The sequence below is a fragment of the Entelurus aequoreus genome, linkage group LG21 (genome assembly GCF_033978785.1).
Source record: "Entelurus aequoreus isolate RoL-2023_Sb linkage group LG21, RoL_Eaeq_v1.1, whole genome shotgun sequence".
NCBI lineage: Eukaryota > Metazoa > Chordata > Actinopteri > Syngnathiformes > Syngnathidae > Entelurus > Entelurus aequoreus.
The window spans coordinates 11,002,978-11,018,076 of NC_084751.1; the positions used below are offsets into that span (position 1 = coordinate 11,002,978).

Consider the following 15,099-nt stretch of genomic DNA (forward strand, 5'->3'; position numbering starts at 1 on the left):
ATCATACTTCATCATTTTACCATTCTCATTGATAATATCATTGACAAAAATGATTCCTCTTTCAAACATATTTTTCCAAAAGAAAGGCTTTCCATCTATTACAATATTAGAGTTCATCCATATTAACTGCTGCAAAATATTGTCTCTTTTTTTCTGGCACATAAAATTGAAAACACCACTATGAGTGGATTGTTTCCTTTATGAACCCCGCCATGTTTCCCAGCAGACTCTCTGGGAGGGGATCACTTGTAAAAAAGGATACAATTTCTTTTGATACAGTACATGTTTTTTGTCCAACAGGACATTTGTGTACCACTCAATGTTTAAATACATCTTTGGAACAATTGATGCTTTTAAAGACAGACACATAGCTTCAAGGTTGAGAAGTTTCAGGCCCCCATATTCATACTCTTTGTACAAAACCTTTCTTTTAATCTTTTCTGGTTTGCCGTTCCGGACAAAATCGAAGACCCTCCGCTCATAAATCTTAAAAAAGTTTTGTGATGGAGCTGGTAATGACAAAAACAAATAAATAAATTGAGGAATAATTAACGAGTGGGTAATAGACATTTTACCATACAAGGTTAGGGATTTCCCTTTCCATAATTGCATAATTTTGTCCAGCTTTCTTAGTCGATTATCATAATTTACTGAGCCTAGATCTTCCAAATTTTCTGGGACAACAACACCAAGTATGTTAACTGGTCCATCTGTCCACAAAACAGGCACTTTGCATTCCATTCGAAAGGACGTTCCCTTTAGATTTCCGATCCTTAACATTTTACATTTATCATAATTAAGCTTAAGGCCAGATTGCTGTGAAAATATGTCCAAAAGATTAAGAAGGTTCCGCAAACAATGAGGGAAAAATGTTATCTTTGTGAATCAGCCTTTTCTGACATGAACTTCATCAAGAACAAACACAGAACACGCCTCACTGATGCACATCTGCAAGACTCACTCAGAGTTGCAGTGTCAAGTTACACACCAGAGTACAACACACTAGTTAACAGCATGCAATGCCAGGCTTCCCACTAACTGACAAAGAAACAGATAACAGATTTGGTGTCCAGTTCAAAGTGTGACATGATTTAAAAATTTGAGAGTTGACTTTTGTATTTTACATGAGTTATTATTTGTACAAACATGGTGCAAAGTAATTCATGATTTGTTAAAAAATGTTAGTGGCTAGCTAGTTAAAATGGGATATTGTGATTTCACAAAACTGTCTTAGAAGTGATCATTTGAAAAATGTGCACTTAGAGAAAATATAAAAATAAAGTGTTGCATATTGATATTTATCTGTTTCTATATATATTTATTGTGAGGAATCATTAAGATGATCAGTGTTTCCACAAAGATAAATATCATTAATTATTAATAATAACAGAGTTAAAGGTAAATTGAGCAAATTGGCTACTTCTGGCAATTTATTTAAGTGTGTATCTAACTGGTAGCCCTTCGCATTAATCAGTACCCAATAAGTAGCCCTTGGTTTCAAAAAGGTTGGTGACCCCTGTACTAGAGGAAGGTGGAGAATGTCCCCATGTTGTATGTGCTGCCTACTAGAAGAAGGTGGCACCCGCTGCCCGTGTTTTTAAAAACCTGCATTTGTCTTTCCTTCTCCTCCATTGGCGTGGTGTTGTGTGTCTGTGGCGGTCCTTCATCCAGTGCTGGGATTTGACAATCTTCCTTGGTGGGGGACGCTGCTCATCTCACTGGGCTGTGCACTGCTGACGGCCATCGTGGTTTGGTTCATAGTCTGCCCTCATCTGAAGAAGAAGATCCAACGTAAGTTTATTTTTCTTTTCTTTTGAACACGTTTACTTTGTGTGTGTGTGTGTGTGTGTGTGTGTGTGTGTGTATATATGTATATATACGGTACAGGCCCAAAGTTTAAGTTTTAAGAACACTTTTTACCCGAGAGCAATAGTGTTGCTGAACACAAGACAAGAATGACTGCATGTGAGCTGTGTGCTTGCTATTTTTATGTATTTATCTACACTACCGTTCAAAAGTTTGGGGTCACCCAAACAATTTAGTGAAATAGCCTTCATTTCTAAGAACAAGAATAGACTGTCGAGTTTCAGATGAAAGTTCTCTTTTTCTGGCCATTTTGAGCGTTTAATTGACCCCACAAATGTGATGCTCCAGAAACTCAATCTGCTCAAAGGAAGGTCAGTTTTGTAGCTTCTGTAACGAGCTAAACTGTTTTCAGATGTGTGAACATGATTGCACAAGGGTTTTCTAATCATCAATTAGCCTTCTGAGCCAATGAGCAAACACATTGTACCATTAGAACACTGGAGTGATAGTTGCTGGAAATGGGCCTTTATACACCTATGTAGATATTAGGGATGTCCAATAATATTGGCCTGCCGATATTATCGGCCGATAAATGCGTTAAAATGTAATATCGGAAATGATCGGTATCGGTTTTTTTATTATCTGTATCGTTTTTTTGTGTTTTTTTTTATTAAATCAACATAAAAAACACAAGATACACTTACAATTAGTGCACCAACCCAAAAAACCTCCCTCCCCCATTTACACTCATTCACACAAAAGGGTTGTTTCTTTCTGTTATTAATATTCTGGTTCCTACATTATATATCAATATATATCAATACAGTCTGCAAGGGATACAGTCCGTAAGCACACATGATTGTGCGTGCTGCTGGTCCACTAATAGTACTAACCTTTAACAGTTAATTTTACTCATTTTCATTAATTACTAGTTTCTATGTAACTGTTTTTATATTGTTTTACTTTCTTTTTTATTCAAGAAAACGTTTTTAATTTAGTTATCTTATTTTATTATTTTTTTTTAAAAAGTACCTTATCTTCACCATACATGGTTGTCCAAATTAGGCATAATAATGTGTTAATTCCACGACTGCATACATCGGTTGATATCGGTATCGGTTGATATCGGTATCGGTAATTAAAGAGTTGGACAATATCGGAATATCGGATATCGGCAAAAAGCCATTATCGGACATCCCTAGTAGATATTGCACCAAAAAGCAGACATTTGCAGCTAGAATAGTCATTTAGCACATTAGCAATGTATAGAGTGTATTTCTTTCAAGTTAAGACTAGTTTAAAGTTATCTTCATTGAAAAGTACAGTGCTTTTCCTTCAAAAATAAGGACATTTCAATGTGACCCCAAACTTTTGAACGGTAGTGTATATTCTTATGTGTTATTATGAATTTGCACTAAATTGGTTTTGCTTACAATTTAGTTGTACAATGACAATAAAGAGATATTCTATTCTAAGTTTGGACACACCTTCTCATTCAAGGTGTTTTCTTTATTTTCATGACTATTTACATTGTAGATTGTCACTGAAGGCATCAAAACTATGAATGAACACATGTGGAGTTATGTACTTCACAAAAAAAGGGGAAATAACTGAAAACATGTTTTATATTCTAGTTTCTTCAAAATAGCCACCCTTTGCTCTGTATACTACTTTGCACACTCTCGGCATTCTCTCAAAAGGTTGGCTATTTTCAATATAAAACACCTTTTTTTGTTAACTGAAAAGGTGTTTCATATTCAAAATAGCCCCCCTTTCGAGAGAATGCCAAGAGTGTGCAAAGTAGTAATCCGAGCAAAGGGTGGCTATTTTGAAGAAACTTGAATACAAAACATGTTTTCAGTTATTTCACCTTTTTTTTAGTTAAGTACATAACTCCACATGTGTTCATTCATAGTTTTGATGTGACAATCTACAACAGGGGTGGGCAATTAATTTTTACCGGGGGCTGCATGAGCAACCCGAGCACTGCTGGAGGGCCACACTGACAATATTTCAATTAAATTTTGCTCAAATTATTTTTGATATACCGTAAGATAGATAATAATAATAATAATATTTTCATTTAACCTAACTTATCTTTATACAAAAGCAGATGGCTTTTGATGGTTTTATTTTTAACACTTTCTTACACAACACTTCCTGATGTATATTACAATACAAAAATTTCAATTTCTGTCACTTTATCCTGCATCCTCTTTGTTGTAAAACCTTTATTTAACCAGATAAGAAAACGTTGTGAACGTAGCACGCCTGTAAGGTGATTGGCGAAGAAGGAGGAAGCGTTGCTGTTGCGGAAATGAGGAGTGAGGATTGGTTTTCCTTTTGGAAAGAACGAGATAAGTTGAGCTGTGTTAGTATAGCATGCTCAATAAAAGTTTAAAAAGTGCATCAGACTTGGTGTGCACTTCTTCTGGACGCTACAATTGATGTCAGAAGTGGGATGAAATGCCTCCCAGTTCGCCTTGCCATCAAACCTGGGAGTCTTCATTGAGGGCGGAATTCCCCCCGTGGCAAGCAGCGTGGCTGCACCTGTAAACGCTCTCTCTCTCTCTCTCTCTCTCTCTCTCTTTGCGGCGAGCTCCTCACGTGGCACGTACCTCCCGATGACGTAGCACACAAACAGTGCAGTATGCGCAAAGTTTTACTTCTGCCACCAATTGTAGCGTCCAGAAGAAGTGCACATCAAGTCTGACGCTCTTTTTAAACTTTTATTGAGCAAGCTATACTAACACAGCTCAACATATCTCGTTCCTTCCACACGCACGTCTCCTCACTCCTCATTTACGCAACTGAAGAAGACAACATCTACTTCAGCAGGTCGTTACACTATATTCTTTAAACACAGCAACGTGTGTACCACAAATAAGCACACAGCTTTACCTTTACTTGTCTTGTTGAAAACACGCCATTCGTCATCAACTTTTCTCTTTTTAGCGGGCATCACTTGTCGCTGTGCGCCTTCCCTCACAGGACATACGCACATATAACACTTTTCAAAATAAAAGCAGCACAGTTGTATTGCACGCACGACAAAGATGTTTTTTTAAATTTATTTTGTAATTTGAGATTGCCGCTGCGCGCACGAGCATACGTCCACACGGAAGTAATACAAATAACGCTTTTCAAAACAAAAGCAGCACCGTTGTATTGCACACTCGAAATAGATGCTTTTTAAAATGTATTTTGTAATTTATAATTGGCCTCACGCGGGCCGGACAGGGACGTACAAAGGGCCGGATGCGGGCCGCACAATGCCCAGGTCTGATCTACAATGTAAAGAAAACCCATTGAATGAGAATGCATGTCCAAACTTTTGGCCTGTACTTAAAGGTGTAACGGTACGTGTATTTGTATTGAACCGTTTCGGTACGGGGGTTCCGGTTCAGTTCGGAGGTGTACCGAACGAGTTTCCACACGGACATATTAAGTAGCGTAACGCACGTTGTGTAAACAATGCACACCGAGGCACAACACACGGCATGCTAGCAGCTAACAGGCTAGGATAGACTGACCATACGTCCTCTTTTCACCGGACATGTCCTCTTTTGCGGAGCTGTCAGGGCGGAGTCAAATGTCCGGCATTTTGAGTTAGGGTTGCGTGTATTTTCAATGTACGTTCAGGGTTAAGAAGGGGTTGAAAACAAAACAAATTGTGTGCGCAGCAGCATTGGTGAGGGAGGGGCAGAGACAGAGAGAGAGAGAGAGTTATGATAAACGCGCATGCGTCGCCAGGCTCTGCTTTTTATCCATAGATTTAATTTTTTATTATCTATAGCAGTGGTGTCAAAAGTGTGCCCCCCGGAGGCCATTTGCGGCCCACAGCTAATGTTTGAAAGGCCCACGGCACATTCTAAAAATACTATTAAAATAAACAAAAACATAACAAAAGTGAAATAAAGGTTAAATGTAATTTAGAAAAAGTTGCAATGTTGACTAATAAAACAAAGCTCTTTTTTTCCCTTAAAACTGTCATTGCTCAAAACATAATATTGAATCAAAATTAATATTATGAATTATTGACCTATCCAAGGTTCCGATTACTTCACATCAAATATTCCACTAAGAAAAATATTTTTGGTGGAAGATTTTGCAAATTTGGTAAATAAATAACCCAAAAATGTATATTTTGTTGTTTTCTTACTGTACCGAAAATGAACCGAACCGTGACCTCTAAACCGAGGTACGTACCGAACCGAAATGTTTTGTGTGCCGTTACACCCCTACCTGTACTCTATATTATATTATACAAAATACTAGGGATGTCCGATAAATGCGTTAAAATGTAATATCGGAAATTATCGGTATCGTTTTTTTAATTATCTATCATTTTTTATTTTTTTATTTTTTTTTAATTAAATCAACATAAAAAACACAAGGTACACTTACAATTAGTGCACCAACCCAAAAAATCTCCCTCCCCCCGTTTCTTTCTGTTATTAATATTGTGGTTCCTACATTATATATCAATATATATCAATACAGTCTGCAAGGGATACAGTCCGTAAGCACACATGATTGTGCGTGCTGCTGCTCCACTAATAGTACTAACCTTTAACAGTTCATTTTACTCATTTTCATTAATTACTAGTTTCTATGTAACTGTTTTTATATTGTTTTACTTTTTTATTCAAGAAAATGTTTAATTTAGTTATCTTATTTTTTTTTTATTTTTAAAAAGTACCTTATCTTCACCATACCTGGTTGTCCAAATTAGGCATAATAATGTGTTAATTCCACGACTGCATATATTGGTTGATATCGGTGTCGGTTGATATCGGTATCTGTAATTAAAGAGTTGGACAATATCAGATATCGGCAAAAAGCCATTATCGGACATCCCTACAAAATACTATTTGGGTCACGGCAATCCGCTAATTGGCCTTTTTAACATGCCCGTCTAAAACAAGTCCTGGTTGACTCAAAGGCGTTGACACGACATTTGCAGGAGTGTGCGGCGAGGGGCCTGCTGGTCACTGACCGCCACAGCTCCGGTCGTGACCGGTTGGGATGATGCAATGTGGCCAACTGGTCTGAACGCTCCACGGATTATCTCTCTCACACACACAAAGAAAGAATATTAGGAGTCTGCTTCACCTTGACTCCACAAACGTAACGAGTTTGTGTTCAAAGTTTCTTATCTATTTAGTTTGATCCTTCATTTCCCTCCCCTGAAAGACACTCTTAGAAGCTCCTGGCACTTGCAGCTGTCTGTGTATGTTCGCACGAGGGTCAAGCAATTTCTCACTGCCTCCTTCTTTTCCAGGAGACATGAAGTCTTCTAGCCCCTCAGAGAGCCCCCTGATGAAGGAGACCGAGGCTCACTCTCCCATCCTGAAGCAGACCAGCAAGGAGGCGTCCGCCCTGGCAACGCCGCCTGTCAATCAGAGCCCAGCAGCTCAGCCCGCTGCAGACGAGCGCCGCGTGGCGTTTGACATCGGAGACTGTGACGACGGCGACGTGGTCAAAGAGCGGCGTGTGGCGTTCGACATCGGAGAGTCGGATGAAACGGACGAGAGCAGCACAAATGATGGTAAGTTAATTCATAGTTTTTTTCAGAGATGTCCGATAATGGCTTTTTTGCCGATATTGTCCAACTCTTAATGACCTATTCCGATATATACAGACGTGGAATTAACACATTATTATGCCTACTTTTGTTGTGATGCCCCGCTGGATGCATTAAAGACCTACTGAAATGAAATGTTTTTATTTAAACGGGGATAGCAGATCCATTCTATGTGTCATACGTGATCATTTCGCGATATTGCCATATTTTTGCTGAAAGGATTTAGTAGAGAACATCGACGATAAAGTTCGCAACTTTTGGTCGCTGATAAAAAAAAAAGCCTTGCCTGTACCGGAAGTAGCGTGACGTCACAGGTTGAAAGGCTCCTCACATTTCCCCATTGTTTACACCAGCAGCGAGAGCGATTCGGACCGAGAAAGTGACGATTACTCCATTAATTTGAGCCAGGATGAAAGATTCATGGATGAGGAATGTGAGAGTGAAGGACTAGAGTGCAGTGCAGGACGTATCTTTTTTCGCTCTGACCGTAACTTAGGTACAAGGGTTCATTGGATTCCACACTTTCTCCTTTTTCTATTGTGGATCACGGATTTGTATTTCAAACCACCTGGGATACTATATCCTCTTGAAAATGAGAGTCGAGAACGCGAAATGGACATTCACAGTGACTTTTATCTCCACGACAATACATCAGTGAAGCACTTTAGCTACGGAGCTAACGTGATAGCATCGGGCTTAATTGCAGATAGAAACAAAAGAAATAAACCCCTGACTGGAAGGATAGACAGAAGATCAACAATACTATTAAACCATGGACATGTAACTACACGGTTAATGCTGTCCAGCCTGGCGAAGCTTAACAATGCTGTTGCTAACGACGCCATTGAAGCTAATTTAGCTACGGGACCTCACAGAGCTATGCTAAAAACATTAGCTATCCACCTACGCCAGCCAGCCCTCATCTGCTCATCAACACCCGTGCTCACCTGCGTTCCAGCTGCGTCCCGGAAGAGTTAGTGCTGCAAGGGGTTCTGGGTATTTGTTCTGTTGTGTTTATGTTGTGTTACGGTGCGGATGTTCTCCCGAAATGTGTTTTGTCATTCTTGTTTGGCGTGGGTTCACAGTGTTAAAGTTCTTTATACGGCCACCCTCAGTGTGACCTGTATGGCTGTTGACCAAGTATGCCTTGCATTCACCTGTGTGTGTGAAAAGCCGTAGATATTATGTGACTGGGCCGGCACGCAAAGGCAGTGCCTTTAAGGTTTACTCCCTACGGCCGTGTACACAGCGGCGTTTTAAAAAGTAATACATTTTACTTTATGAAACCGATACCGATAATTTCCGATATCACATTTTAAGGCATTTATCGGCCGATAATATCTGCAGTCCGATATCGGACATCTCTAGTTTTTTTTAACTGGGTGGACCGTCCTCATTTTGACTATTTTTCCCCCTGCAGTTCCCAAACAAGTCCAGTCCAACAACCACATAAACGCCCCCCACCAAGCCCAGTTCAACCAGCGGCCCCCACAGGTGCCGAGTAACGGCTACAGCCAGTACCACACGGTCCACAAGGACTCTGGCCTCTACAAGGACCTCCTGCACAAGCTCCACCTGGCCAAGGTGGGCGACTGCATGGGCGAGGGCGGCGAGCGGCCAATCCGGCGCAACAACAGCTACACCTCCTACACCATGGCCATCATCGGCATGCACGCCGACTTCAGGCACAAAGACGGCGACCCCCAGGAAGGTGAGAAGAGCGGCCAGGACAAAAAGCGCGTGCGCATGGACAGCTACACCAGCTACTGCAACGCCGTGGCCGAGCACGGTGCACCCGAAGGCGTTGGGGAGGGCGATGTGACGCTGGACATGGGGAAGGAGGACGCCCACAGCACCCAGAGCTCGCTGGACGAGGACGGCCTCGAAGCGGACAAACCCGAAGTCTCCGTGCTCTTCCAGTTCCTGCAAATTCTCACCGCCTGCTTCGGATCCTTCGCTCACGGAGGAAACGACGTCAGGTAAGCAGATATGTCACATGTCTCTCCCCCTCCCCTGTGGATCCTGCTCTAAATACTTAAAAAGTTAGCAAACATTTAAGATATTACTTAATAACTTACACATTTTCTTTCATGTATTTTTTTTACATTTGTGTACCAAATTTGGTGGTTGTTGAGCAAAAACCCCAAGGTACAATAGGTCTTTTTGTAGAACTGTGTGAGAAATTTCAAGTTAATACGAATGACCTACAGTGTTTCCGATAAACTGCCAAGATACCTGTGGCGGTGGGGGCGTGGCTATGGGCGTGGTCACCATGACATCGAATAATTTGCATAATGTACTACAATGATTTGATTTTCTCTAAAAAGGCTCAAAAAATGTTTACTTACTAATTAATAACAGTTTTGTTTTAAACGTCCATCCATCCATTTTACAATATAATTACAACACTTTATGTACATATTTATATACAGATTTGAACAATAAGTTATTCACTGAAATATATTTATTAATTGTGGTTCTTATAAAATATAAAAGCTAAAATGTCTCAAAGCTCTGCCCCTTTAATTAGTGCATACTAAATAATTTAACTTTAGCCTACTACTACAACCATATTATTTACCAGCAACATAAAGTGAAACAGAGGCAGAGGTGTCCTGCCACAGTCAGTAACAAATAAACAGAAAACAGTAGTGGTGGTAGATAGACACAGAGCTTCATCAAACATCTGATCCACTGAACAAAGAGCTCCAAAAATCTTGAACTTTAGACTGCCATCAGTTTTACTCCCTACACTTAACCATGTGTTTCCTACTGCCTGCAGACTTTGCACCCTTTGTTATGTACACATGTTGTGTTTCTAATATAAATACATTTAATAAAGTCAAATACAAATAAGGCAACAAGAGAAGTATCCTACACTTCTCTTTTGTAAAGTCAATCTGAACAGCCGATATGGGCATCTACATCAACTATATGATTTGCCTGAGAAGTTGGAGAGGACAAAAAAAAAAAAAAAACCAACAGGAAGTTGGCAATTTCCCATTTTAGACAAAAATGTACTAAAAACACTGCTTTTTACGTCTTTGACCTCTAATTTGACCCCCTTAAAATACTTCAAAACTCACCAAACTTCTCACACACATCGGGACTGGTGGAAATTGCGATCTAAAAAAAAAAACAAACCCCAAAACTCAAAATTGTGCTCTACATAATTTTTGAATAAAACAGAGGAAAACTCAGACAAAACTACTTTTAACTTCCGGTAGGAACGTCTTAGAGACATGAAACAAATACCTCTATGTAGGTCTCACCTAGACCTACATTTCATAGATTGACATCCTTCATCAAAAATCAACAGGAAGTTTGCTATTCCTCCTTCAAAACAACATTTTTGTTACAAACGGTCACCAAACATCAAACGTTATCTCCTCTGAGCGCGTTTGTCGTTTCGGCTTCAAACTGCTACAGGAGAGAGATTGAACCCTTCTGATTAAAAGTTGACGAAAGAGTTGTGATTAGTGCTACCGTTTTGATTTTACGAGCCTTCAAAGACCCGCAGCACTGATGCTGCTCCGGTGCCAAAAATGACAACAAAAATGCAATTAGACCTTCTTTGTCCTCAATACACACAATAGCCTATAATGACAATGTGAACTCAGACACAACTTCCTCTAACTCCCAGTACCAATATCGGAGAGACACGAAACAAAAACCTCTATGTAGGTCTCACTCAGGACTACCACTGGACAAAAGTATTGGGACACCTAGGACTAGCACCTGCCAAAAAGCGGACCCGACCAACGCTGCTTGCAGCTTTAATTATTATTCTTTCTTTATTATTATTCCGCAGCTTTGCGCACTACTTTGCCCCCCTTAACATGCTTCAAACCTCACCAAATTTTATACACACATACAAAAACTGTGACGGCACATTTTAGTACAAAAACCAAACCCCAAAAATCAAAAATGCGCTCTAGCGCCCCCTAGGAAAAAAATAAAACAAACTGCCTGTAACTCCCACTAGGAAGGTCGTAGAGACATGAAACAAAAACCTGTATGTAGGTCTTACTTAGACCTACAATTCATAATTTCACATCTTCGGGCTAAAACCAACAGGAAGTTGGCAATTTCCCCTTCAAGACAAAAAAATTTGATTATTGTTTCTCAGCTGTTTGTACATGTTGCAGTTTATAAATAAAGGTTGTTTTTTTTTTTAAATAGCCTCTGCGCATGCGCATAATTTCACATCTTCAGGCTAAAACCAACAGGAAGTTGGCAATTTCCCCTTCAAGACAAACAATTTTGATTGTTTCTCAGCTGTTTGTACATGTTGCAGTTTATAAATAAAGGTTGTTTTTTTTTAAATAGCCTCTGCGCATGCGCATAGCATAGATCCAACGAATCGATGACTAAATTAATCGCCAACTATTGTGATAATGTATTAGTTGTTGCAGCCCTAATGAGCAGTGACTGCATGTGAAGTAAACAGGCTACAGCAGATGCTTACTTATTGCATAAATAACATTATGGAAAAAATGTGTAACTGCCAATAAAGAGGACTTCAAGGGGTGCCTTGAGGAACGCCTTCGTTATGTAAATCACTAGTTTGTTCTATGTTTGCTAGCAAGGATTAGCGCTCCCAAGTTCTTCTTCACAACAGAAGCTCTCTGCTGTTTTAGGAATTTGCTGCAAATATGTTTTGAACAGATGGCCAGTTGCAAACAGCCCCGCTACCTCCTGAGTGTTTGTATTTTTGTTTGTGCAGTAACGCCATCGGACCGTTGGTGGCGCTCTGGCTGGTTTACAACAGCGGTAGCGTGGACTCCAATGAACAGACGCCCACTTGGCTGCTGCTCTACGGAGGTGTGGGCATCTGCATGGGTCTGTGGGTGTGGGGGCGCAGAGTGATCCAGACCATGGGCAGGGACCTCACTCCCATCACCCCCTCAAGGTACACACCCATGTTACTCACTTATATACACACATTACACACACACACGCCAGCCAACCAGACTTGGCACTGACCTCAGCCTTGTTTTGCTTGCCCCGCAGTGGTTTCAGCATCGAGTTGGCCTCGGCTCTGACTGTGGTGGTTGCGTCTAACATCGGCCTGCCGGTCTCCACCACCCACTGCAAGGTAGGCCCCCGTGATGTCCAACAGGAAGTGCGCCAGACGTTAAAGGCCTACTGAAATGACATTTTTTTATTTAAACGGGAATAGCAGATCCATTCTATGTGTCATACTTGATCATTTCGCGATATTGCCATATTTTTGCTGAAAGGATTGAGTAGAGAAAATCGACGATAAAGTTCGCAACTTTTGCTCGCTGATTAAAAAAAAAAGCCTTGCCTGTACCGGAAGTAGCGTGACGTCACAGGAGCTAGTATTCCTCACAATTCCCCGTTGTTTACAATGGAGCGAGAGAGATTCGGACCGAGAAAGTGACGATTACCCCATTAATTTGAGCGAGGATGAAAGATTCGTAGATGAGGAACGTTACAGTGAAGGACTAGAGTGCAGTGCAGGACGTATCTTTTGTCGCTCTGACCGTAACTTAGGTACAAGCTGGCTCATTGGATTCCACACTCTCTCCTTTTTCTATTGTGGATCACGGATTTGTATTTTAAACCACCTCGGATACTATATCCTCTTGAAAATGAGAGTCGAGCACGCGAAATGGACATTCACAGTGACTGAACATGTAAATACACGATTAATAATATTCAGCTTTTCGAAGCTAAAAAAACAGAAGCTAACCTAGCTACGTAGCCAACGTGATAGCATAGCAGTCTCAAATGCAGATAGAAACAACATTTTTAAAAAAAACCTGACTGGATGGATAGACAGAAGATCAATAATACTATTAAACCATGAACATGTAAATACACGATTAATAATATTCAGCTTGGCGAAGCTAAAAAAATAGAAGCTAACCTAGCTACGTAGCCAACGTGATAGCATAGCAGTCTCAAATGCAGATAGAAACTAAATTTAAAAAAAAACCTGACTGGATGGATAGACAGAAGATCAATAATACTATTAAACCATGAACATGTAAATACACGATTAATAATATTCAGCTTTTCGAAGCTAAAAAAACAGAAGCTAACTTAGATGCGGCGGCGGGCTTACTCACTGTAGTGCGTCTGCTATCCTGCTCAAAACACAACACAACCTCCTGGTGTTGGTGTTGCTGTAGTCCGCCGCTCCACCGATCGCACCTACAACTTTCTTCTTTGCAGTCTCCATTGTCCATTAAACAAATTGCAAAAGATTCACCAACACAGACGTCCAGAATACTGTGGAATTTTGTGGAAGAAAACAGGTATTTGGTCGCTAGTAGTGGCTTTCAGTAGGCCTTTAAGTCTTAGAAACGTACCAGTCGTTGACCGCAGACGGTTTGCAGGTGGGCTCGGTGGTGGCCGTGGGGTGGCTGCGCTCCAAGAAGGCGGTGGACTGGCGTCTGTTCCGCAACATCTTCATGGCGTGGTTCGTGACCGTGCCCATCTCGGGCCTGATCAGCGCCGCCATCATGGCCATCTTCATCTACGGCATCATATGAGGCCTGCACACACGCCCCCAAGCACGGGGAGGGGAGAAGACAACCGCTCCATGCGCACCCAGAGAAGAGTGGAGTCGGGTGGGGTTAATATTTATCGCTTACCTCAAGTCCACCACTTTTACAAAAGAAAAAAAAATGTGATGGGACCTTTTGGAATGTCGTCATGTAAATGTTTCATTTGGGCCTCCCGTTACTTTTCTTCTGACTTCTTCTCATTCGGAGTCTAAAGGCTTACTTGTTCTAATACAAGCTCCTTTTTTATTTTGCTGTAACATCTTTTTGTTAGAAAAAGAACAAAATGCAGTATTAGACTTAAATATAAAAGAAAGGTTACTATTGTTCACTACACTTAGGGATAGAAACAGTATTTATACACAACCATGACATCATATATTGGCTCAACAAGTAAAAAAAGACCAAATTTGGCTCTTTTAGGCACTATAACAAACATCCGTGCAGATATCCGAGACTGAATAAATGTTACTTGACCTTTTAAAAAAATGATGTGAATGTGCTGAACTCCTGTTTAAACTTGAGCGTGTCGTCAATGTGGCTGGTTGGATGCTCGCAGCCTCCTGCTGAGTTCACCTCATCGCTGCAAGGCTCCTTCCTGCAGGACGTTGACTGGTTTGCTTCTTTCGTTTCTTGGCTTTCCGGCCACCTCGCAGGTGAATAAATAAGCCAGCGGGTCTGCTGAGTGTGTGTTTGGAGTAGAAGTGTTGCAGAAGTAAACGGCATATCACACCTGTAGACCATGTAGCTGCCTTAACTCTCTTATTTGCCCTTTAGGTACCAAAGAATAGGTTTTTTTAATTTTATTTTTTAATACAAATGCATAACATAAAAATTCAATAAAAACTGAAAAAACAACACCATTGTTGCCTGTTTTGTTTAAAATGTACATTTGTGTTAACAGGACTGAAATATCTGTACATTTGTGTGGCTATTTGACAGAACAAATATATAAATGTCGGCATTGGACATTCATGTTTTGTAATATGTTTGCCATAAATGAATTATAACGAGATGTCCGATATTATCGGCCGATAAATGCGTTAAAATGTAATATCGGAAATTATCGGTATCGTTTTTTTTTATTATCAGTATCGTTTTTTTTAAAATTTTTATTAAATCCACATAAAAACACAAGATACACTTACAATTAGTGCACCAACCCAAAAA

General features: G+C 40.4%; 1 protein-coding gene across 2 annotated transcripts in view; it reads left to right on the forward strand.

The window, feature by feature from the left end:
- Positions 1-14,783, forward strand: part of LOC133638380 (sodium-dependent phosphate transporter 1-B-like) — a 32,979-nt gene extending 18,196 nt beyond the window's left edge. For both annotated transcript variants that reach the window (XM_062030921.1, XM_062030920.1), the window contains exons 6-11: positions 1,672-1,791; positions 7,091-7,357; positions 8,814-9,372; positions 12,120-12,305; positions 12,407-12,491; positions 13,762-14,783. In XM_062030921.1, coding sequence (XP_061886905.1) covers positions 1,672-1,791; positions 7,091-7,357; positions 8,814-9,372; positions 12,120-12,305; positions 12,407-12,491; positions 13,762-13,917 — 1,373 coding nt within the window. In that variant the 3' untranslated portion in view covers positions 13,918-14,783. The remainder of the gene's footprint in view (positions 1-1,671; positions 1,792-7,090; positions 7,358-8,813; positions 9,373-12,119; positions 12,306-12,406; positions 12,492-13,761) is intronic.
- The last annotated feature ends 316 nt before the right edge of the window (positions 14,784-15,099 follow it).